General features: G+C 48.1%; 2 protein-coding genes and 1 long non-coding RNA gene across 4 annotated transcripts; 2 read left to right on the top strand and 1 right to left on the bottom strand.

Annotated features, from left to right (window-relative positions):
• The first annotated feature begins 69 nt into the window (after positions 1-69).
• LOC124054736 (arfaptin-1-like) lies at positions 70-6,284 on the top strand. 2 transcript variants are annotated; one of them, XM_046381086.1, is made up of 8 exons: positions 70-432; positions 2,164-2,273; positions 3,802-3,898; positions 4,076-4,194; positions 4,279-4,500; positions 4,628-4,785; positions 5,013-5,187; positions 5,263-6,284. In XM_046381086.1, exons 2-8 carry the CDS (start codon positions 2,193-2,195, stop codon positions 5,416-5,418), a joined length of 1,008 nt encoding a protein of 335 aa, XP_046237042.1. In that variant the 5' UTR covers positions 70-432; positions 2,164-2,192; the 3' UTR covers positions 5,419-6,284. The 2 variants fall into 2 exon arrangements, with proteins under 2 accessions (XP_046237042.1, XP_046237043.1); XM_046381087.1 differs by having other exon boundaries at positions 70-2,273.
• Positions 3,768-8,225, bottom strand: LOC124054769. The gene is made up of 5 exons (XR_006842466.1): positions 8,091-8,225; positions 7,691-7,815; positions 7,461-7,596; positions 6,647-6,792; positions 3,768-4,111 (listed from the first exon to the last, which is right to left on the bottom strand). It is a non-coding gene; the product is annotated as an uncharacterized LOC124054769 (long non-coding RNA).
• Positions 8,226-8,240: 15 nt separating this feature from the next.
• Positions 8,241-24,681, top strand: LOC124054695 (FH2 domain-containing protein 1-like). Its single transcript, XM_046380994.1, has 14 exons — positions 8,241-8,393; positions 16,301-16,738; positions 16,832-17,002; positions 17,273-17,334; positions 17,945-18,047; positions 18,145-18,230; positions 18,458-18,558; positions 19,399-19,469; positions 19,752-19,859; positions 19,959-20,029; positions 20,129-20,246; positions 20,443-20,607; positions 20,761-20,856; positions 21,055-24,681. Exons 2-14 carry the CDS (start codon positions 16,454-16,456, stop codon positions 23,533-23,535), a joined length of 3,918 nt encoding a protein of 1,305 aa, XP_046236950.1. The 5' UTR covers positions 8,241-8,393; positions 16,301-16,453; the 3' UTR covers positions 23,536-24,681.
• The last annotated feature ends 220 nt before the right edge of the window (positions 24,682-24,901 follow it).

Below are 24,901 nucleotides of genomic sequence, written 5' to 3'. Positions count from 1 at the left end.
AACTTTGGACTTTAAGAACTTTAAGAACAAATTAGATGATTGAAATATTACTCATCTTGTTTTAAAAGCTCAACCTGCACATGCTAACAAAATGAAATAATGAGTAACAAACTTTTCTTTCGCCGTTGCTCTGATTGCATCCCGTCCGACCGGTAGACATCACCGCCCCTCCGGTGAGCAAAATGACGAAATCGAGCATCCTCTCTCGGCAGAGAAGACTTCCGGGTGTGTCTGACTTTTCCTCACTCTGGCTCCCTGACCTGTCCCCAGCTTTCAGAACAGGGTCTGGTTTAGAGTCCACTTCTTAACGCTTGCGTGAGGATTCAACTGCAGAAGTCGGACAGAAGGAAGACAATCTGACGGCTGGAGGAGGAAGAAGAAGAAGAAGAAGAAGACGGTGGAGGAGGAGGAGTTTGTTTTGAGGCTGTGAAGGTAAAATCTGTTTGATGTGACACCTTTGGGAGCAGCTCGGGGTGTGTGTGTGCTGTTAGCTTGTCTCTGAGTGTCCACACAGACAGGTAAACACCGTTTGTCCGGACGTTAACGTGCGCACACCGGCGATATGCTGACAGACGAACACGCCGGACTCGCTCGGTTTAAAGGGAAGTTTACCTGCTTTGAGAGGGAAACGTTAGCTTAAAACAACACACGTTACACTCCGTCCTCCTCTAAAACTCACGCGCTTTAAGGTCAGAGGTCATTGCAGAGGCCGCAGTGTGTGCTGCTGCTGTTCCTCAACACCATTACCGTCACATTTATTAAAGGATCAGTTCACTCAAATCCCCAACACACCAAGCATTTACCCTCGTCGTGGTGTCTGAGGACACTTGGCCATATTGACATCATAACATGGTAAACGCTTGGACCTGCAGTTTGTCAAAAGTCTTCAGCTGGACTTGTTCCTGTCCAACAGCAGTGACGGTCTGATGTGCTCATCACTTTGACATGTTGTAGTTTCCTCAGTCTGATGCAGAAGTTAAACGTGTCTTCCTTTTGCTAAGCAGAAGTGCACATAACCGCAGTCTGATAGTCAGTCAAACACCTGAGCACCAGGTGCCCTCTGGACCTCGTCGATAAACCGTGGACGGGCTGCTTGTACTTTGTACTCACTGTGAGCACAGCTTTATGGAAGTGATTTTTATGACCGGAAAGTTAAAATGTAAATGTCAGTAAACAATAAACTTAAAGTGTGTGATATTCCAGTGAGGCTGATGCACCAGTCGGTGACCATACCAGAAGCGACCCGTGATGCCTGCATGTGGTCAGGAACAGCTTTCAGTGTGTGTGTTCGATGCTGTTTGTGTCTCTTCTCCCTCGGCTGGATGGTTAACGATGAGCCACTGAAGCAACAACAACAACAGAACAGGCAGCATGTAAACGTGTGACAGGAACAAAACACGAAGCAGCTGAACTGGACGAAAGCTCGGAGGAGGAGAAGCACGAAAACACAAAAATCACACGACAGAAGACGGATGAAACCAGAAGAGACCCAATCTGACACACAGATGAAAAGGCAGGCTGTGTGTACATCAAACAGGAAACACCAGGCTTTTATTTTGGCGGCGTGTGGCCACTAGATGGCGCCAGCAGCACACGCTTCTCTTGTGTTCTTTGGATGTTTAATAGCTGAGTAAGTGATGGTTTCACAGGAGTCTGCAGGTTTTCTTACATTTTTAATGAAGTTTTCACACGAAGATCGAGATGATAAAACATATTGTAGACCAACATGAGAGTCTGTCTGCTTCAGAAGAACCAGACTGAATTAAGTTTGATAACTGTGAGCAGAAAGAGAGAAACTCAACCACTCAACGTGTGCGATTTAATGAAAGCTTAGTTCAACATGAATTTATCAGTTGTCAAACTGCTCTCAGACTCTCAGCTGATCTGGATGAGGATGATCAGAGTTCGGCCTGTTTGGAGAGCAGTTTGCTGTCTGAGCTCGTTCTTTCTGTCAGAAAGACCTTCTCAGTCGTCCGGTCGAGTCTCCTGAGGCAGCAGCAGCAGGCAGCCTGAGCAAAACGTAAAAAGACGCCCATTTTCAAATGCCCATCACACGGTTTTCCCCCTCAGGGCAGCTGTGACGATGGTCGTCGGTCTGAATCAAACCATCGGCCAAAGCACCCAGGGGTGACCTTATCGACTGCTGTTTTCTGTTTTGTCCAGAGAGGAAGAGCAGCAGGTGGAGCAGGAGGATGGAGGAAGCAGAGCAGAGAGCAGCGTCTGACGTCACGGAGGAGGAGGAGGCGGAGGCAGAGGAGGCTCCTCCTCCACAGGTGAGACACCATGAAATCCTGTCTGGTTCTTTGTCAGAAATCTGGTGAAAGCACTTTGAAAACTCGTTCTTACTTTTGTTCTTTCAAACTGCGGGCTGATTTTCATTTCAGTTTGTCCCACTAAGGAGGCGTTGTTGACTTTGACAAGCAGCTCCTGGCAACAAAATGACGTGTTGATGACTTTTTAACGTCTGGCAGTGCAGGTTCACGCAGTGCGGCTAACTAGCCGTGCTAACAGTGCAGCATCACGCACACACTCTTTGTTCCCGCCGCCTCTCAGCGTCGTCGACTGGCTGAGCTCGTCATCAGTTCATTACACACAGATATGACGGACGTGGAGGATTTATTTGTCCTTTGCAGATATCCCACACACATACACAACGTTATGCAACCTGCTGAACAAAAGAAAAATGAAGAGCGTGCAGCAGCTAGCGCACAGCTTGGACAATGTTATCAGCGGTTGTCATGACAATAGATGAGGCGAGAAGATGAAGCGGTTGCTAAAGTGTTTGTTTGTCCGATAAGACGGCCGCTGAGGTAGTTAACAGTGATGGAGCTAACGGGAGTGGTGTCAGCAGGTGACTCACCTGGACGGAGGTGAGCTCAGCAGTGAAGAGGAAAGCTCTCACAGCTGGCAGGAACTTCTTTCAGTCTTGTTTTTTAAAACATTCCAGCTTCAAAACATCCCTTCAGCTGATGCAGATTTCAGAATATCCCCAGTGGATGCAGAACAAATGAAGCAGGTTGTCCCTTTAAGAGTCTGTTGAATAATCCAGCAAACTTCCCATCACACACACCAGCTTCCCCAACCTTACCGTGTGTGTGTGTCGTTTTGCGTCACTGCATGCCACGCTGTCTCTTTAATGTGACACAACAGCTTTGAACCAAATTCCTTCTGGGCTGGTGAGCCCCGCACAGGTGTGTGTGTGTGTGTGTTTCAGTAACTCTGATTCCTAAAAATCTGCACAACATTCCCTGAAAATCACTTCCTGGGAAAATATGAAAACATGGAGGCAGAGTGACAGAGTGGATTTACTGCACACACAGGTTAGCGACCTCCAGCGCTCGCATCTCTCGTTTGTAATCTCACTTAATCGTAGGCGACAACCGTACAGTGTGTGTGTGTGTGTGTGTGTGTGTGTGTGTGTGTGTGTGTGTGTGTGGAGGGGGTTACCTCCGTTCTGCGTCCGGCGGCTGTTTCCTGTCTCGAGTGTTCCAGTGACCTCTGACCTCTTTGCCTGCCGCCGATCGCAACAGGGAGCCATCGTCTCTGTGGCAACCTCGCAACCTTTTGATCCGGGTTCTGATTGGCTCCTCTGAGCTGCGGTTCCCACGGTGATCCCTCCAAGCATCGTCACGGCGCTTTGACTTGACTGACCCTCAACCTCTCTGCTGTTGGTAACTGGTGGTTCTAGGAACTGAGGCTCACGCTGCGTTCAAGGACTGTTGGAAATTCCAGCTGAAGTTGGCCGAGAGATCTTGAAGGGTCTGACTTCTTATTTGTCTGACATTATTTATGTGTTCACAGGAAACAAACAGTAACTGCATCCACACTAGCAACGATGCCACTTCCTGTGCAGCTGAGGCCACACCTGAGGTCACCATGGAAACGGGGCAGAGCAAAGGTGATCATCTTTTCATCAGTTAATACCACTGCTAACTAATGTTCAAAAACCAACCATGAGAAATATTGGTACAAACAAGTGTTGACCTCAGCACATCAGTCACTTAGACTCTGGTTGGATTTCATTTTGAACTCACGTCACCATGGAAACTCCACTGACCATTGATCCCACATCCAGACCTTCCAGTGACACCACAGGAACCAGGAAGTGGACCTGTGGTTGTTGAAGGCAACAACAAGAACACAGTCAGTGAGAAGTTGCAACGAGCCCGCAAGTGGAGCATCTCCAAGTACAAGGTGAGCTTTTTATTGGCGTTCATTGATTAAAAGAGATAATCGGTGAATATCAGTCTGATCAATGGCAGCACGTTCGCCCTGCAGTCCACCAGACAGGCTCTGTCGGAGAAGCTCGGTCGCGGATCTCGTACGGTGGATCTGGACCTGGAGCCTCGAATCGAGCTGCTCAAAGACGACCGGCAACGCTACGAGAACGTGACCAAGCTGGCCCAGACGCTGGCCAATCAGCTCGCTCAGTTCACGGTTACCCAGAAGACCCTGGGGGACGCCTTCAGTGAGCTCAGCCTCAAAACACCAACGCTGCATGTGGGTCTTACAAAATATCTTTGGTTGTGCTGCTGCTGCTGAGAGAATGTGGATTTAAGTGGTGGATTAAATATTGTTTCAGGCTTTTATTTTGTGGTCGATGATCACGGTGTTCACTTCCTGTCAGGTGGAGTTTGGTTTGAATGCAGAGGCTCAGAAGTTCCTGTCCAAGAGCGGTCAGAGTCTGTCGGGGGCCATCAACGCCTTCACGTCCGACATGAACACCCTGATCAACAAAACCATCGAGGACACTATGATCAACGCCAAGAAGTACGAGGCTGCCAGGTGCGAGGAAAACACACTTCCTGTTTCCTGTCACTCCAGAGCTGCGTGTCACGTCCAGATGTTTTCAGTGTCTCAACACGCAGTGGGGGATGATGACACAGAAAGGCACTCTGGGAAATGTAGTACAATGAAGCAGAAATCATTTACTTTACCTGTAGCTTTTGGAGCTCATCTCACCTGTGATTGTCAACAAAAATGGTGACCGTGTTAACTCGTCTGGCGTCCAGGGTCGAGTATGATGCTTACCGAGTGGACCTGGAGGAGCTGAACCTGGGGCCCCGGGACGCCGTCACCCTGCCCAAACTGGAGCACGCCCAGAAGGAGTTTCAGAGCCAGAGGGAGAGGTACGAGAGGACGCGAGACGACCTGTCCGTCAAAGTCAAGCTGCTGGAGGAGAACAAGGTGAGACGGTTGACACTCGATGAAAAAACGTCACGCCTCACTTTCCCGTCTGACAAATCTTCCCTCCGTCTGCAGATCAAAGTCCTCCATAACCAGCTGTGGCTGCTGCACAGCGCCGTCGCGGCTCACAGTTTGTCGTGTCACAGCTTCCTGGAGCAGAACTTCCGGCAGGCCGAGGGACACCTCAACCAGCCCAGCATGGACGCCCCCTCCTGGCTGGAGGAAAGTTGACAGTCCAGCGTGGCCACGTGGAAGGCGGGCTGAAGCGAGTTCGGAGGACGTTTCGCATTAATGGACGCCACTGCGGGAAAAGATTGGGAGACGCTTGTTTTGGGATTTTGGGAGGTTAAATTTGGGAACAGTTAGGTGGGAAGTTAGTTAATTTATACCAGACAGCAGGAGATTTCCAGCATCTGGAAAACTCTGTCCAACTTAGTGTTTGCTACGATAACAGGAACTTGGATAGTTTTGGGGGAAATGAATTATTTTGGAGATTGACTGTCTGGAAATACTTAAAGCTGTTGTAATTTCATCACTTTATGGGTCTCAACATGTTGTGAAAAGGCATAAAAAGCCTCTGATGTGCCTTATTTTGAAAATGATGTTTCGGACAAAGAGCGTCAGTAATCGTCAGTCGTCCTGTGCTGTGCGCCATCCACAGCTGTTCAGTGTTCGGCAGAAACTCGCAGCCCTCGCGGTTTCCTTTGCCTTTTGCCTGCCTCTGCAGTAAATCCAGCTAATCCTTTCTGAGGCGCTAAGCCTTTCTTTGAACTCCTAAAAATCCTCAGCCGCTGCAGTCAGGAAGTCGCAGCGACCCAAAGTGCCTCAACACTACAGCAGGAAAGCAGCTCGAGCGTCCACGCAGGCTGCACCGGCAGCCCGGGTCCCGTCCCGAAGACGCTCCTGTGTCCCGCCTGGGGCTGATGACATACCTCTCTTGTTGAACTTATTGTGTCTTCCTGTTCTTTCTTTAACGACCATAAAAGCATCAGCAGGTCGTACTGAGCTGGAGCTCGTGCTGAAGAAACTCGTCTCCAGTGTGTTTGTTTTAGCCGAATACCAAAGTGGTTCTGATTAAACTCTGTGGTGAATTTGAAGGCCTCGCTGAGTTGAATTGTTGTTGTTTTGTCGCACTCGTCGCCACCTGGAGCATCATGTGATGTGTGTGAGTGTGTGTGTGTGAATTTACTCCCTTCAGACTGGTCTGTTGATGTGTGTGAACGTGTTTTCCTTTGTGTCGGCGTCCGTCATGTGACGACTGCGGATGCTTTTGTGCGATAACGTCTCAACAGCTTCGCCTCGCTCTGAATACTTTAAGCGCGATGTCCCAGGTGAGTTCGTTGTTGCTTTAAAGGGAAGTTCCGCCTGGTGTTCCTTTGCCTAACGATGACCAGCATGTGCACAAAGACCTCGTGTTGGAAATGTCTGGACGAGAAAACACTTTCCTGATTATACTCACATCTACATGTGACGTCTTCAAGCTGTTTTACAGTGCAGGATTTGTACTTGTATTAGTACTTCAGTGAAGGATCTCAGTACTTCTGCTACCTCTGAGCCTTTGATTTGCATCTGCTGTGGCGCCTCTGGACTGCAGGTTACTTTTATCTGTAAGAAAACACAGAACAAACAGAATTAATTTCCTTATCATCGGCTTATCGTGTGGTCTTCTTCCAGGTGTAACTGCACACTCACATCACAGTAAGGGTGTGTGCGTGTGTGTGTGTGTGTGTGCCTTTAAACTGACTGATTTCAGAATAAGATTCTGGTCTGTTTGTGGTTGTGTTGCTCCGATCGCTTTAAAAAGAGGCAATTATTCACCAGGCAACGCCAACACACAAACCCGACTCTCCTGTTAGTGTGTTGGTGTGTGTGTGTGTGTGTGTGTGTGTGTGTGTGTGTGTGTGTTCTTGCATCCAGGCTCATTTTCCCAAACATTTCACAGCAGCAGACCCGACTCCCTCACAGCAAACACTCTCTGAGTCGTTCTCTCTTTCCGGTTCATGTTTGGACCCAAATGCAGCCCTCACACGAGTGCTGGTGAACTTGTGGTCTGGACTGCATCAGGTCTTAGTGCAGAGGACAAGGACGAGCTGTCGCTGAGACCACGTCCAGGTTTGTCTTTCACACTTTCACTCATTTTGCTGATGGGGGAGTTTTGTTCCTATCTGTTTAACTACTCTGTTGACTTTTTGATTAGTTTACATTAATGTCACCTCAATTTGCTTATTGGTAATATTTAATTTAATTTAATTTAAAGCAGCATGACCACATACCTGATGGACTGCAGGTTAATCCAGATGTTTCCTCTCTGTCCTTTCATGCAGTGTGCTGATATTTCAGTTGGTCCTGCCAAAGCGGGGACATTCCCATCAGCCTCAGCTTTGCTTTGAGTTCAGCACTGCAGCATCCCTGAGCGAGAACATGACGAGAGTTAGCAGTTAATTAGCAAATAAAGCGGTTAGCTCTAAAGTGTCCTCTCATTTGGCCCAGTTACCAGTCTTACACAAATAGCTTGAAGTTATCTTTGGCTGAACTGGCGTCCCTCACCGCCGAGACACCCGGGGGAGCAGCACCTCACCCAGTCAGTCACAGAGTTAGCTGACAGCATGCTAACACCCTAAGCTAACACTTTAATAAACATGGAAAACATTATCAGCATGTTAGCATGTAGCCCACACGGTAGCATTTAGCTCCGAGCACCGGCGTGCAGGAAGTGCGGTCTGCTAGCTTAGCTGTTATCGATTAATATTTTTCATTGATGATATTGCAGCTTTTTCAAATGAAAGGAGAGCAGGGCCGCCTGAATGCCCGGGGTTTTCTTCTAACAAGGGCGGGGCTGCTGCAGCTTATCTGGGCCGCACACACGCTGACACGCAAACATACATCCTGAGTCAAGTGCTTACTGTCATATTCTTGTATTGTAGCAGGTGGGTGTGTGCGGGACAACGAGCTTTCCCGTCCACCTGAGTGATCACGCATGCGCAGGCTGCTCTCTCTCTCTCTCTCTCTCTCTCTCTCGCCATCCTATACACGCGCGCACGCACTCGAACGCGCCAGTGTGTCGGGCTACCGCTCAGCGCGCGCTGCCCGTGGATGCGAGCCGGTGTCAAACAGGATCAGTAAATTCGTGTTTTGCTGTGAACTTGGAGGTTTTCGAACGGAGGTTTCGCGCAGGAGCATCCGCGCCGCCGAGTCCGCTCTCTCCGGTAAGTTTAGATGGAAATTAAAGCTCGCAGTTCGCTCGGTTCTCAGCCCTGTTGATTTCACTGTGACATTCGGGTCATGTTGGTGCTGATCGGAGTCTCCTCTGCGGGCTAACGAGCCGTTAAACACGGTGACACTTCACACCGCCCAGATCACATTCAAATTTCCACATAGTCTTGAAGCGCTCCTCCAGCCAGCCTCTGTAAGGCTCCTGTACTCATTTATGTGGTGGAGTCCAGTCTCGGCGGTATTTCGGCGGTGTGTGTGTGTGTGTGTGTGTGTGTCCGTGTATTGTTGCTGTGATGTTTCTTTATTGGTTTGTTTGTGCTTGTCGGTTTCTCGGTGGTTCATCATAGTGAGTTTTTACTGGTCTAATGGCACTTTAAGATAATTTTATCTCTTGTGGCAATGCGTTAGTATTTCCAGAATGTTCCTCCAGCTTGTTTTTGATGTGTTTAACTGAACGGTGAGTTAATTTATTTTGGCTCCGTGGTGTTCAGTATCAACAGACTAAATAAATATAATGAAGTGATCCTTTATAGAGCTGTGATACTGCTATGTTTTTTCACTTTCCTGTGGTATTCTTACAGTATTCATAGTATTTGCGTTTGTGGTACTTGTGTCCTGTGATATTCCTGCAGTGACTTTGTGGTGCTAAGACCTTCAGTTTGTCTTCAGGTTTATTTGCACTGTGCTGATGGTTTTGTTCTAACAGTGACTTGCAGTTTGACTTTATGGTTCTTTATAATCCTCTTAACACACGTCTCACACTTCATGTCCTGCATTTTTGCTGTAGTACTAATGTAGTATTCACAGATTGAATATTGTAGTTTTTCTGTGGTATTCACCGGCTCTGTGCTGTAATGCAGTAGTGTACTCACGGTGTACTCACAAGGTCTCGTTTTAGTGCTTTGTTGGATATCAGTAGTGACATTTTTGTGTTCCTTACTGGTACTTCACTGTAATCAGAGGTGCAAGAAGTACTCAGAGTGTAGAAGTACTCTGTTGGAAGTAAAAGTCACGTGTTAACGCTGAAATATTTCAGTCATCAGAACTGCTTGTTGTTCTGGGGCTTTTATGGCTGCTGCTGGATGCTCATCACAGTCAGTCACACACCACAGCTCAGAGACAAAATGATCTTTTTCTACATTCATATTTAGCAGTTTTTCGGGCCTCGGGGTGTAAAAAGTCACATGTTGTGTGTCAACATACAACTCAGACTCACCTGCATGCAGGTCGCAGAGCGAACCTCCTCGCTGTCATTGAGGGAATCATGAAAACACGGTGATTACATAATGTTTCATTTCATTTTCCGCACCGCTCTTTAACTGACCTCAGACTGAATCAACCTACGGCTGCTGTCACGGTGTGTGTTGCTCAAGGGCACTTCAGAAGGGCACATCAGCTGCTGCAGGATCAGACCTGCAACCTCTTTGTTTACAATTTGTCCGTTAAGCCCAAGTGTCTCTCTTCTTTCTTGTCCTGTTTGCGAGGACCAAACCGTCTCACCAGACTCCATTCAGAAATCAGTGAATTTAATCTTGTAATGGCACATACGTACAGCTTTGTGAAACCTCTGACCTTTCGTGAATCTTCTGGTGAATCTTCTGGTGAATTTGGCACAAGTGAACCCCATCAAGCTGCTTCTTCACTGCAGAGCTCAGTGAGCTGCTTTCATAGCAGTCATTCAGCGTTCGTGTGCAAGTGGAAAAACCAGACGCCGATGCCAGTTTCTCTCACATAATTACACACTCAAACCTGGGAGAGAACCATGAATGATCCTGCAGCTTAACACGTCAATACTTTAACCACTCGTGCGTGTGTGTAACTGAGAATTAAACCTCACTTACCGAGCATCTCCTCGTCCTCGTGTGCAGAAGGCGGGAACGCTGACGCCTGGCATGTTAACTGAAGTCGCGCGTCTTGTGATGCGTGTGACACAAAGCTGAGATCAGAGGTTTGAATTGCTGAACCGACCCCCAAAGCACGACTCTCACCTGACCTGCAACCGTTTCGGCTGCTGAACGAAAACCGTTCGCCGCTTCGTGGTTCGGCTGTTAATTCACGCGCTGCTGCACTTCCTTCCTGTCGTTCCTCAGCTTCCTGCTCTTATTTGGGAGCCTTTATTTGACTTGTTTTACTGCAATCGTAGAAAACTCTCACCAGTTTCTTTGAGTCAACAGATTCATCCACGCTTGGATGCAGTGTGTGTGTGTGTGTGTGTGTGTGTGTGTGTGTGTGTGTGTGCAGACAAACGGCTGATTCCTCCCCGGGCCTCCCTGCAGGCTGTGGCCCGGCCCCGGTGCTCCCTGGGCGGGTCGAGCGTGCCGTCTGACCCCCTGACCCGCCTGCAGCTCCGGCGAAGATACCGCGGGGTGACATTTTAGATGCAGGACGCTGCCTCCGCCTGTCTGTCTTTCTTGTTCTGTCGCCGTGGTAACCGTGGAGACGAGCTTGACCCTCCGCCAGGGGAAAACCCGGCAGTAAACTTCACCTCGCTCACCTCCTTCATCATCAGATCAAAAGACTTAAGGAGGACTTTTCTACTTTTCAACACTTTTGGCACAACTGAACTCAAACTAAAAGAATCAGTTTGGATGTTTTTCTGAGCCACATGGATGTGGGGGGTCCTCGCTTAGCATCCATCACCATCACAACACGCACACACACGTGTTTACTGTTGTTTGTCTGGTCAATAAGACAGAGGCCTCCTCCTCCTCCTCCTCCTCCTCCTCAGGGAGTTTTACGCAGGTTTCCAGGGTTACTGTTGGTGTTCAGTCTGCTTTCTGGATAGTTTTCCAAATTTTGCTTTCAGGAAATAATTTCTAAACAACTCCTGAGTGAGTTATTTGATTTCAGGGTGGATTCTTGTCTGTGGTCTTGGATGTTTACTGGTTATTTGGGTGTTTGGTGTCTCTGGAGGGTTTCTGGACTCGCGTGCGATGTAAACCCTCGTCCTCCGGACCTCACGTGTCCCATCCGACAGCGCGGCCTGCTGGCCTGCTGCTGTGATCCTCAACCCGAGACCTGTCACTGCTGGACAAAGTGTGGGAGCTGATCTGCGAACGGAAAGCCTGCTGTGACTCCGCCGCGTCTCCGTCCACTGCAGCTTCCTCTTCAGACTTTCCTGTGCTGGCGAGGTGGAGGAGATGCTGCAGTGCTGGCTGTTCACAGCTGAGAGTGACCACAGGAGCAATTTCATCACCTGCAGAGACTCGAACTTGGCAGGAAGTGGTCCGACGTGACCGTGACGGAGGATCTCTGCTGCGCTCCGTCCACAGACTGCATGGGAACTATCTGAACCCAACCACCGCGGATTAGACACGAGGGTCTGAGCGTCTCAAACCACCACTTATTTTGTCCCGTCTCACCGTTTTGGATCTCGAGTTTCATATTAAAAACCCCGAGTGTTTTTCCGTTGAGTCACTGCGGAGGCTGTTCGACTGACGGAGCTGTCAGCAGTTAGCTGATGGTGGTGCTGGTGGTTGTGTGTGTTTCAGCCTCTTTGCTGCAGGTACGAACCCTGTCAACCTTCATGTTTTCAAGACTGGACGATGTCTTCGTCCACTCACTGCTTTATCCATCGAGGTCTTGTTAAAGTCCGCCAGATGATCTGGTCTGATTTCTGGTCTCTTTTTAAATCGAGTGCGAGGTGCTTACATTAACACCACTTCATGCAAAGTGCGAGACACACCTGTGGAGTCGCCTGGAAACCCCTGCAGGTGACAGGCAGCTGCAAAACACAAAGTCAATTATTTTAATAATTGAATTTTTGTTTCAGTCATTTTCCAGGCAGAATGGCGGGAGGTCCAGTATTCCCTCCCTGTTAGCTCTGCTTTCAGTCTCCTGAGGGGAAAGTCTGCCTCCTCAGCAGCTAAATGCTCCAGTCTGTCCACCAGCTGGTCTGTCAGTGTGTCCGTCTGCTGTTGGCTGCTCAGGTCCTTTAAAGGGTTCTTGGAGTTTTCTGTTTCTCTGAAAGCAACTGAGAGCAGAACACCTGAACCAACACAGGAACACTGTGGAGCCGAAAGTCCCCATAAAGCTCCATGAAGTCGAGCTGATCATCACACCTTTCACACTGATGCATATTAAAATACACTGCATAGACAAAAGTATCCAGACACCCCTCCTCATAGGGCTGTTCCTCTGGGTTTGGGCTCGACCCCTGACTTCCAGTGAAGGGAAATCTTTATGCTTCAGCACACCAAGACATTTTGGACAATGCTATGCTTCCAACTTTGTGGCAACAGTTTGTTGAAGGCCCTTTTCTATTCCAGCATGACTGTGGCCCAGTGCACAAAGCAAAGCTCCATAAAGACATGGTTGGATGAGTTTGGCGTGGAAGAACTTGACTGGCCCACACAGAGCCCTGACCTCAACCCCATCCAACACCTTTGGGATGAACTGGAACGGAGATTGTGAGCCAGGCCTTTTGGTCCAACATCAGTGTGTGACCTCACAAATGCTCTACTGCATGAATGGGCACAAATTCCCACAGAAACACTCCAACATGTTGTGGAAAGCCTTCACAGAAGAGTGGAAGCTGTTAGAGCTGCAAAGCTGTCTGTGTGTTTACAATGAGACGTCATTAAAGTCCCTGTTGGTGTGATGGGCAGCTGTCCCAATACTTCTGTCTACATAGTGTATCGGCTGCTTTAACCGAACTTGTGTTGGGATCAGCTGTGAGACTCTGTGACCTGAACAATGAAGAGTCTGGTTGTCTGACGGTTGACTGGATTTCTGGCGGGTCTGAAATTTTGCGTCTTTCAGGAGCAAACTGTTAGCATCCAGATGATCGTCTCAGGTAATCAGGGCTTATCACCTGACGTGAGTCACTGCAGAGTGTTAGTCATCTTTAGTCCTGTGTGTGTGTGTGTGTGTGTGTGTGTGTGTGTCAGAGTAGGAGAGGTCAAATGCGTTTGTAGTGTAAATATTTGTCAGTGCATTATTTCTCTAACAGGTTTGCAGTGACTTTGTGTGTGTGCGTGTGTGTGTGTTGATGTGTATTGTGTGTTGATGTGTATTGTGTATGTTGTCGGGACTCGCCTTCCTCATGACTTACATGGTTTAATGGTTCATGAAGCCACGTTGGCTTCCCAGTCGGGCTCCCTAACGCCAGCAAGGTCCTCTCACTTAGACGTTACAAACAGTACTGCAGTACTTTAGCGAATGTACTTTAATCTTGTTCATGTCGGTATCCAGGTGAAGGTTTTGGCTGGACTGTGGTTTATTAGTCTCCTTGGTGTTTTTCATCATTTCCTGGATCAATCAGCCAATCGATTAATGAAGATAATCGTTAGCTCCTCCCCCCACCTGAAGCAGAGAAGCAAACGTTCACCTGCACGTCTGGCTGAAGCCGCGTTGAGGACATGCCGTCTGAATTAATGTACACGCAAATCCTGTCCAACCAGCTCGGGGCTTATTAACCACGAACAGACTGTTCTCTAATTGCTCCTCCGCGGCGGGCGCTCACAGCTGACGGTTCACGCTGGATGTCTGCTGTGTGTGTGGAGCAGCCAGTTTGTCAGGATAATCATCAGAGGAGGACAAAACGTGACGAGGAGGAGGAGGCGGCGGGGTTTGTCATGGTGGATCAGAGGTTTTTCATGCACCGTCACTGTCGGTTACTCATTCGCTCTGCTTTGTCTTTCACGGGCTGTCACTTGGTCTCAGCGCAGAGCCGAGGTCCCCCTCTGTCAGCGTTAGGTATCGAGGTCAGGGCCGACGCTGTGGGAAATGCTGCGGCGAAGGCGGGAGCTGGAGGTGCGGCGGCGCCCTAAACTGGGTCGGCCCAGAGCAGCTGAGCCACGGGACGGGCGTGCAGCACTCGGTTTGTTTCAGCAGCACAGCGTTTGAGCTCACGCCCGCCAGCCTTCGTCACCACGGCACCTGAAGGTGTGAAAGGTGTGACCTGGGTGTGAAAAGTGACTTCTGTTTTGGTTTCTGTGCCTGTGCGAAACCAAAGATGTGGTGCTAAAGTATAAAGTACAATAAAACAAAATGGTATTAGTACCCCTTACAGCAGTAGTGATAACAAAGTTTTCAAACTAGATTTGCTCATCAGCTCACACTCTGGCTCTCCATTAAGCCACAACCTCGTTAACCAATCAGAATCCTTGGTGTGAACCGGGTCAGCAGTTTGGCCTATTGGTCTATTTTTACATTCCGAGTGGTGTGATTGGATGATGTCAGTGATGACACGGTCTTTAGAGTTTCAGTGCCCCTCAGAGTGAGGGGGTGAGTCATCTGAACCTTTTGTTTATGAGGAGCCTGTGAGGACGAGAGAGGAAACAACACTGAGCGAGAGAAATGAGGGGAAATCAAAGCAGACAGGAAGCATTCGGCAGGAAGTGATTATTGTGTTTAATATTAATAATCTGACCCACACACACAGACACATAAACACACACACACACACACACACACACACACACACACATACTGTGACCCCGATTTTGTTGTCTGCCAAGTAAACAAACTGTCATTGTTAGTAGCCCCGTCTGTTACCACGGCGATCAGTGGCACTCTGACTGGTTGCCACGGTAGCGCATGGCAGCCCCACTCCCTGGCATTTGAAACACACACACACACACAGTCCTCTCTTGCTTTCTCTCTACATGGGAGAGAATGATGTGCCAAACTCCATAACAAATTCCATTAATTTAAAATTCAAAACTCAAAAAGTTCAGATGTTTTCAGAATTATCAACATGACATTTAAAAAAACAGTCTCCAAGTTTTATTTATTTAAGGGAATCACAGAAGAGTAGTTATAAACTAAAACTAGAGCAAGAAGTAGTTACTTAAAAAAAAAAATTAAAATAATAAATTTACTACATTTTTTAATAGAATTTGGATAGCTTTTTTTTCTTTTACACAAGATCAGCAGTAATCAGGTCAGGACCAAAATGTACTACAGCAACAACCTACCACTACACACACACACACACACGCACACACACACACACAGAGGAGGTGTGTGTGTTGGAATGTGCTGCAGTGAACAGTTGTTAGCATGATTAAGTTAGAAGTTTGACTGGAGAAATCAGATGATCAAACAGAGATGTGAGATTAAGTTATGCAACACTCTTACACACACACACACACACATTCATCTTTAATTCATCAGCAGAAAGTGTGTATCTTTGTCGACATGTATCCAGAGCTTCACACAGGGGACTCACCCTGTGTGCGTGTGTGTGTGTTAAATAATTAAGCAGTGCAGAAATTTAGTCCTAATGTGATGTGAGCCATATGTGGACTTATTGGTTCAAGTCTGTGCACAGCTGAGTAAACATGATTGTAAATGTTCTTATCATTGTGAGTAAGAGACAGCAGCAATTATTTCTGACATCATTAATGTCAGGAAAGTGAACACTTGAGCAAACATCAGCTTGATGAGAACTGCCTAAAATGACAGAAACCATCTTATTTAAAAAGACGTATTAGTTTGGTTCGTATCCCATCTGCTAACATGGAGGGGGAGGAGTTTATGAGCTGTACTGCAGCCAGCCACCGGGGGGCGTCGTCCACCTGCAGGTGGTTTCACATTCTGTGGTGACTCATGGTGTTTGAGGAGAAGGTGTGAGTGCAGGAGGACGACGATGATGAAACCTCAGGCTGGAGCTGTTTGATCTAAAACAAACACATCAGGTTTCAGTGGAGACAAGAGTCAACAGCAAAACACACACGTTAACACACACACCTGAGTCGCTGTGAACAAAACCGACGAGCGTGAGCGTGAGTGCAGCACGGTCGCGTGCCAGCGGGATTTTTCCGAGTCGTCCATCTCTCTGCATGTCGCGTGCAGTCGCAGCTCCGCCTCCTGAGTGGAGGGTGACAGAGGTGTATTTTGACAGACTGCTCCTTTAAAGTTTTTCTCATTTAGTTTTTATTTTTTCTCTCTCCAGAACTTTAATCTTCTGGCCTCTGGTTCTGACCCTTCGACGACCTCCGATGTTCCTGCAGCGATGACCCATCTTCATCACCATCACCACAGCCCTCGCCATGGTCGCCCGTCGGCTCGGTGACCGACCTGTCCGCCACCAAACACGGCCGCGGGGATGCATGTGATGGGCAGCGTCTCCCCGGCCAATGAGAGGGAGGGTTTCTCCCTAATGGAGGAGGGCGTGGCTGTCGCCGTGCCAACAGGATTTTCTGATATGGAAGGCAACCGGGCAAGACCACCGCCTCCTCCTCCTCCTCCTCCTCCTCTGCCGCCTCTTCTTTCTCCTCCCCCTCCTCCCCCCATGCCACCCCTGCTCCCAGGGTTAGGAGACCCTGTAGGAGGCCTGAGGAAGACGAAGAGGGTGAGGAGTTTCTTTTGGAAGACGATACCAGAGGATCAGGTAGAGTCGCAGCTCGACATCACAGCAGCCACAGTGTCATCGTTTTAAAGCTCTGTATTCATGTGTGTGTGTGTGTGTGTGTGTGTGTCACAGGTGAAGGGGCGGGCCAACCTGTGGACTCAGGGCCAAGTGCAGCAGCAGTACCAGATCGACGCCCGGACCATCGAGGAACTGTTTGGTCAGAACGACAGTCAGTCACACGCCAAGTCGCCGCCCGCCAGGGGAGGGAAAATCAGGAGCTCGTTCAGAGAGAGCAAAGAAGAGGTGGGTGTGTGTGTGTGTGTGTGTGTGTGTGTGTGTGTGTGTGTGTGTGTGTGTGATGCATGTGATGCATTGTGGCGTGTGCTGCTGTTTGTTGAATGTGTGTGTGGAGACTTTCCACCTGGGCTTTGACCTCAAAGTGACACCTGCTCACCTCCCTGTCTGTCTGTCTGCCTGTCTCTGTCTGTCTGTCTGTCTCTCTCTCTCTGTCTGTCTGTCTGTCTGTCTGTCTCTCTCTCTGTCTGTCTGTCTGTCTGTCTCTCTCTCCACCAGGTCTCCATCCTAGACTCAAAGCGAGGGATGAACATTGCGATTTTCCTCAAACAGTTCAAGAGGTAAAGTTAGTTTCTGTGACTCCTCTCTCCTCTGCTGGGAGAGAGGATGTAGTAATACTACATCCTCTACCAGTAATACTAGTGATGTAGTAATGTGAAAGCAAAATATTTTTTCTAGCAAATATTTCAGTCTACAATAAACACGGGCGTCCGTGTTCAGTCCTTGGCGACTCAGGGTAACAGCATACCGAGGGGTGTTGGTGTGTGTGTGTCTGTGGCGTGATACGAGTCCTCGCCCTCATCCCGGGGGTGTTATGGGTAAACACGTGTGGCGATGCTGGCACGCTCATGTCGTGACTGAGTCCGAGTCATTAGAGGAAGGGGGTGCTGGATCGCTCGGCGGGCTCATCCTGAGAGGGCGACACCTGAACGCCCTGTCGTCAGCACGGGACTTAATCAGTTACTCCTTTGGTGTATGAAAGGGTGAAAATACTCGTCACAAGTTTCCCAGAGTCCACTGATGTTTGATTTGGTCTGACCAGCAGCCATTTTTGCTTCAGAAATGACTTAACATCGATCAATCGACAGTCAATATTTAACTCGTCAATTTAGCACCGTGATTGATTAATCAATTGCTGTGATGTGCATGTAAAACCTTTTCCTCCTCCAGGTCTAATCAGGCAATAGTAGACGATATTCACCATGGCAACAGTGAGCCTTATGGGGCGGAGCCTCTGAGAGAGCTGCTGAAGCTGCTGCCAGAGGCTGAGGAGGTGATACACACGCACACACACACACACACACACACACACACACACTCTAACTTCGTCTTAATGATTTTTTCTTCCTCGTTTGTTTCCTCTCCTGAAGGTGAGGAAACTGAAGTCGTACCAAGGCGACGTCTCTAAGCTCTCATTGGCCGATTCCTTCGTGTACCTGCTGATCCAGCTCCCCAGGTGAGAGGTCACACATCAGTCACTAACGTGGACTTTGATTTGCCGTCATTGTTGTTGGGTGGGATTATTATCATTATTATTTATTTATGGTTTGATACATGACAGTTACACTGGAGGGAGATAAAAACATGAGAGACAATAATTAGCAATAAAATGGCTTTTCTTTATCCTCCACCCCGTCCTGCAGTCGTATAAAATGTGTGGTTACTGATTTATTTCCTGTCTAGTTACTCGGTCCGCATTGAGGCGATGCTGCTGAAAGAGGAGTTTCCTGTGGCGTGCGAGGCCATGAAACGAGACATTAAGATCCTTCGCACGGCCGCCAAAGGTAACGACATCAGCTCACGCATTCCTGCACTGAGCCGCCGTTTTCCCATCTGTGTGTCCCACTCCTGCACCAGATGTGGATTAATCCGCCGCTGAAAATAGTCCCCAACAAACACGCTCTTTCCTTCCAGTTTTCCCAGAAGCGAACTCATTTTTCCTACTCCACAGTTGCTGAAGTAAGCGTCCATAACTGCGTTGAGACTGACATTATCCATTTTTATCCATTCTGAATTCAATTTAATGCATTTTTCTTACAAGAGGAAATTCATGGTGCATTCATGTGCACCTCGTAACTCTGAAACCTTTACTCTGATAGCCACAAGCATGAAAGTTTCTATTTCTTCTTATCTTTTGTTCGAACACATCGACCACATCTGTCGAGTTGTTTTACTACGTTGAACAATAAAGTCATGCCCAGTGTGTGCGTACATTTTAGCTGGCGAAAACATGTGTGGCTCAACCTGTGGATGAAGTTGGTTTTCATGTCTTCACAGGATTTGTTGACAGTCAGAATTAACACCAGATTCATCCTTTAAAAAGAACAAATGAAATGCTGCACGTGCAAAGCGAGACAACAGTCTCACCCTCTCATGCTGCACAAATTAACACCTGGACTATTTTTATCAGAGTGTGTGTGAACCTGTTAAATAACACACTGACTGTGGTGACACACACACACACACACCGTGCTGCACACAGGGATTTTAGCACCATAAGCTAATCTTTTTCAGTGTGTGTGTGTAGATGTTTTCCACTTTATTCGTTTGTTTCATCCTCACTTTCTTTTGTTTGATCGCTTTGTGTTTCCCGTCGTGCAAATGAATTCTTCCTTCTCCTGCAGAGTTAATGTGCTGTGAGGAGCTGCATGCTGTTCTCCACCTGGTGCTGCAGGCCGGGAACATCCTCAACGCCGTGAGTCAGAACAACTGCATTAATGAACAATTAGACGAGGAGCAGATAGGGAGGCTACGGGGGGCTGCAGCCTCGGCTTCCACTCCGTGTGCCAGCATCGCAGCTGGGGCCAGCTGGGTCTAACTGGGTCCAACTGGGTCCAGCTGGGTCCACTACTCTTCTCTGTAGTGATGTAGTAATGTGAAAACAGCATCATACTGCTGCTGGAGCTCAGCGTAGTTTAAATAGTTTATGAACAGTAACTCATAACTCATAACTGTGCTGTTACCGTGTTGTGTTTAGGGAGGTTATGCAGGAAACGCGGTGGGTTTCAAGCTGTCGTCTCTTCTCTCTCTGGCCGACACCAAAGCCAACAAACCGGGCATGAATCTGCTGCACTTTGTCGCTCTGGTCAGTGTGTGTGTGTGTGTGTGTGTCTGTGAAATTAAAAAATTAACACTGAATAACGGTTAAAAAGAAAAAGGGACAAATTCTTCTTTTTCTCTTCAGGAAGCCCAGAAAAAAGATGACAAGCTGCTGGAGTTTCCTGTGAAGTTGAGTCACGTCCAGCATGCAGCCAGGTCAGACATCAAGTTCACATCATTAAACTGTTGTGTGGTTGTTTTCATACTACATTCAGATAAAAGAGAAGAAAACCGCCGTGTCTTCTTTTTGTGTAGGATCTCCTTGGAAACGCTGGACGGCGAGCTGCAGTGGCTGATGTCCCGCACGCGCTCAGTAGAGGAGAACATCCAAAGAGACACGGAGCTGCTGCAGCAGCTGGACAACTTCCTGCAGGTAAGTGTTCAGATATTTTAATGAAGTTAAAGTAGTAATACCACACTGTAAAAATACCCTGTTACAAGTAAATATACTGCATTGAAAACATGTATGTATGTATGTGACGCAGCGACCATCTGAACAGACAAAACATCAACAAAATATCATACAGTCTGAACCCAGCTTGTTTCCGTGTCCTCACTTTTTGTCTCAGTCCGCCACCTCGTCTCTGTGCTCGCTGCGCAGCAGCCGGCAGCAGCTGAAGAAGGAAGGCAGCGAGCTGATCGACTTCTTCTGCGAGGACAGAGACACGTTCAGGCTGGACGACTGCTTCAGTATCTTCCACACCTTCTGCTCCAGGCTCACTGCTGCCGCCAAGGTAACTCAGCTGGCCGTCCCTTCTGCTGGGCTCGCTTCACACTGACCTCTGCTGCCCCCTGGTGTTCACAGAGAGGGATAGCACTTAAGCAGAGAAATGATGTTTGAAGGGAAATGATATCAGTGAACTCTTGTCTTTCCTTTCTCTCTAAAGGAGAACATGGAGAGGGAGGCGAAGGAGGCAGCACGTCAGCGGCGGATTCAGGAGCTGGACGAGCAGAAGAGGCACTCGTGGGCTGGGGCTGAGCAGGTAGGACGCCTACCGCTTTTATTGTTTTGTTCATAACTTTTTCATTTTCTTGGTCGGGAAAATTGCAATGTCTGTAAGAAAGAAGAATTTCCCCTCAGGGATAAATAAAGGAATTCAGGTCTGATCTGATCTTGCATACAACTGAATACTGAAACACAAATACACACAAGAAATTATGATGGTTTGATTTGGTTGCAGGTGGGTGGAGCATTTGGATTGCGTTGCAGCAGCGAGACGGACATGGCAGCTGTTTTGGCACAACACAGCGAGGCCGGGCTGCTGGTGGAGCTCCTGAGCCCCAAGTCTCAAGCCCGCTCGCCCAGTCCTTCGGGACGCTATGGGAGCTTACGACGCTCCCGAAACTCTCCGTCCAGCTCGCCGTCTGTTGCTGCTGAACGTGAACTGAGTACACTTTTGGGGATGCCGACTCCCGACCACAAAGTCGCCCAGCAGCGAGGAATGGGAGAGACAAGGACAGTTTTTCCACCAGCCTCACCTGAACCTGGAAGTTCAGTACTCTCCCCTCAGTCTCGACCACAAAGTCCAAGGGTCAGCAAAAGCAGCTTCTCCCAAAACCAGCAGCCTCAAGTGGGCCAGATGTCCCTGCAAACCCTCTCCTCATCTCCCAAGACCTCTTTGAGTGCACAAAACACAAACCATGCAACCGCCACTTACCTCAGCTGTGATGCTACTCAGCCTCGATTAAATATAAACAGTCCCACTAATAAAGTGACCGTCAAACCTACCTCTGATGCAAACCAGCAATCCGACCACAGCAACAATGGCAACCATCGATTTGGCCTGGGTTTTAACAGGCAGGCAAAGCTTTCTGAAACTGGTTTGAGAGGGGAAGCAGCTAGTATGAAAAGCGAACCCAGTTCTGATGTGACAGGCAAAATGTCTGTAGTTGTAGAAAAATGCACTCTGGTGCCTGAACTGAAGGTGTTTGATCAGGTCACCAACCCGAGCAGTCACAGAGAAGGGCCTTGCACCGGTCGCTCCCGAGGATATCACCAGGATGATATGCTAATCACAGATTTGGAAGAAGAAGAGGTGGACAAATCTCAAGTCCAGAAGGTGCAGAACAAATCCCCTATTAGGATTGCAAAAACAACAGTTGTTCAAGTCTCTGAAACAAGCTCTTCCTCGTCACAAAGAGAAGAAGAGGAGGGACGAGAGGACAAGGTGATTGTTTGGTGTGTGACTGGTGTGTGTGAGGCAGCCGGCGAGCTCACACACTCTGACAACACACAAGCACAAACTGAAAATAATCATTGCAGAAGTGACAATCAGGGAGGATGCCAGCATGCTTCCTCTGCCCCAGCCAATCACACGCCTTCAGAACCTCAGCCAGCCAGTAAGAAACCAGTGCCTGTGCCCATCAGCAGCCAACCGGTGCCTGTGTCCCGCTGTGACAACCCATCACATCCTGTCTCCTCCTCAAGGTGGCGCCCAGCAGAACCTGCATCAGACAATAAAGGGCCTGCTCTCGCCGCAGGTGCCTCTGAGGAAGCTAAAGCAACAGCCAGTCAAAAGGAAGAAACGGTGGGCTCCACCAATGAGAAGAGAGATGTGGAAACAAAACAATCACCAGATGACAGGAGCAAAAACAGCACTGCTACCTGTCGCACAACCAATGAAAACACAGCTCCTTCAGCTTCTTTGCCGAATGGAAAGGCAGAGCCGGTAACATCGTCCAAACCATCCACCAAGAGCCTCCGTACCTCTAAATCTCGACCCGCTGGGATGAAACCTGCAACACCAAACACCGTCCTCAGCACCATCAAATCCAAGCCTGTCCGCACCCTCACCAACTCTGAGAACCACAGCATGAGGCGGGTTGTGCCCATCTCCAGAACCAGCCGAAGTGCTTCCTCTCTGGGCAAACATCCTGAGAAGCCCCCTGGCAACCACCGGGGTTCCGCCAGCGCTGCACCACCTGCCAGTCCGACTGTCTCCAGCCTAAACAGCACCTCCCTGCGACGAGGAGAGAGGCCCTCGACTGCTCCTTCATCTCGACGCTCCAGCATCAACAAGATACCGGATCACAAGGATTCAAAAGACCAGAAGGTTTCAGGTACTCAGGGATCTGTCCGAGAGCAGAGCCACCACTTGCAAAAGAAGCCGTCCATTCGAAAGCTTCCAGCAAAACCCAAAATGCAGCCGGAGGAGAAGATGTGTCGCTCCACACTGCGGGCGCTCGCCCAAGGAGGAGGTGGAGGAGGTGGAGGCAGTATCAGTGCCCCCGCAACTCCTTTGCACAAGGCTACTACCCCGTCTTCATCGCTTCCAAGTTTTGCGCGAAACACTGCCTCCTCGTCTTTCAGACGAACCCACACCACGCTCGGTCCTCCTGCTCCTCCCCATTCATCCCGCCGTGTCTCAGACTCCTCCACTAAACCCTCTACCAAGACCACCTCCTCCTCCATCGCCCCTCCTGGCACCTCTTCGCCTTTGACCCGAACAGGCTCACTGAGAGTCTCTGCCGCCGCCAGATCCTCAGATCTCCACAAGCCGTCCTCATCCTCCCCCCCAACAAGGTCTCAGAGCATCAGGGCTCCTCCTCGCTCTCCACTCTACGACTCGCTGGTTCCCCCTAAAGGCCACAAGCGGACTGACAGCGGCAGCTTCTCCGACAAGTCAACTCACTCAAGGGACTCAAGGCCAAGCTGGAGATAACAGGAGAAATCTGGGGCTGCATGCCAAGCAGCGTCTCCTTGTCCCTCCCTCCTTATGGGAGGTGGAGTCTGAGTAATAAGCTACGACATGAAGGATAAACTCCGACTTATGTAGGAAGAGAGGATGCATTCCTGAGCAAAAATCTCAAGTTTAGCTGGAGATATAGAAGTAGTTACGTTCCGATATGAACTGCAGATGTTTCAGTCGAACGCAAAGATTAATTTATCTCTGATGCATTCAAACTTAAACTAAGCTGGTAGTAAAAATAAACGAAGCATCCCATTTGAAAGTGTACACTGTGTACACTTTATACTGTCAAGTGTTCAGCATCTGAGCTAAAAAAAACCACACAGGCTGAATGAAATGAGGAATAAACTGTCTGTTTGAAACACTTAGCACAGTGTGAAGCTCACCAAGCTTCACGACCACAGATATAAAGCACTGACACCCAGTTCACGAACGGTCAACTATCACGAGAAGGTGTTCGTGAAATAATTAATTTGTGTTTTCAAGGAAAAGGTAAAACGGATAACTAAAACTGCGAACACAAGTATTGGGGTCCAGGTGCTAACATCTGCACACATGTCCCCCCCCTTGTCCTTCTGGGGACAGCCGCATCATTCAGTTTTCAGTGAAAAATGAAGGAGGTAAATAAGTGTTGAAGTGACTGAATCCACTCTGTTGCCCGTCTTCTCCTGATCAAATTACTTTATTTTATGTCTTTAAATACCTTTTTGATTCTGCACCTTTAACTCCACTAACCAGCTGAGGAATAAGATAAGATGAACTTTATTGATCCCGCAGTGGGGAAATTCACCTGTACGGAATCTCTGTACATATGGCCTGATTAATTTAAAAATCATTTTCTTATAATTATTATTGTATATTTTGAAAAGAAAACAGTAGATTTTTAAATCACTAAAACTGATGAAGTTTCTAAAATGAGTGATTAGTTTAGACGAGGAGATATTTTAAATGTCCCTGATTCAAACCATCAGTGTCCGACTCACTGGGAAAAGTTGTTCATGTGAGGATATTTGTATGTTTATGTATCTCTATTTATGTATGTATGAAGTCAATATTTGATATATATGTTTATATATATAAAATCTATCTGCAAATTAATAAAGTATTATTCCTCCAACACACTGCTGTTTCTGTTCACTACTAATTCTGGTGCTTTTGCTATTTATTATTATATTATATGCTTTTAAGTTTTGATTATTATTTGTCATGAGTTTATAATAACAAAGTATTAACAGCATCCACCATTTGATAAACTAGCATGTCATTATTGAAAGTGTTGATCTAAAAATAAACGATTTTTTTTTTTTGTCCCCGCGAAGGCGCGCGTAAGTCGTGACGT

Source organism: Scatophagus argus, chromosome 23 (genome assembly GCF_020382885.2).
Source record: "Scatophagus argus isolate fScaArg1 chromosome 23, fScaArg1.pri, whole genome shotgun sequence".
In the NCBI taxonomy this organism is placed as follows: Eukaryota; Metazoa; Chordata; class Actinopteri; family Scatophagidae; genus Scatophagus; species Scatophagus argus.
Note: the sequence above shows the minus strand (reverse complement) of the source record. Positions and strands in the feature narration are given on the sequence as shown.

What these genes read in the sequence shown, in the direction of transcription:
- LOC124054736 (XM_046381086.1), top strand. Translation starts at nt 2,193, where the DNA reads ATGGAGGAAGCAGAGCAGAGAGCAGCGTCTGACGTCACGGAGGAGGAG. An exon ending in TCAAAACACCAACGCTGCAT is followed by an intron (nt 4,501 to 4,627) that starts GTGGGTCTTACA and finishes ACTTCCTGTCAG; the next exon opens with GTGGAGTTTGGTTTGAATGC. An exon ending in AGCTGCTGGAGGAGAACAAG is followed by an intron (nt 5,188 to 5,262) that starts GTGAGACGGTTG and finishes CTCCGTCTGCAG; the next exon opens with ATCAAAGTCCTCCATAACCA.
- LOC124054695 (XM_046380994.1), top strand. Translation starts at nt 16,454, where the DNA reads ATGCATGTGATGGGCAGCGTCTCCCCGGCCAATGAGAGGGAGGGTTTC. An exon ending in TTCCTCAAACAGTTCAAGAG is followed by an intron (nt 17,335 to 17,944) that starts GTAAAGTTAGTT and finishes TTCCTCCTCCAG; the next exon opens with GTCTAATCAGGCAATAGTAG. An exon ending in TGCTGCACTTTGTCGCTCTG is followed by an intron (nt 19,860 to 19,958) that starts GTCAGTGTGTGT and finishes TTTTCTCTTCAG; the next exon opens with GAAGCCCAGAAAAAAGATGA.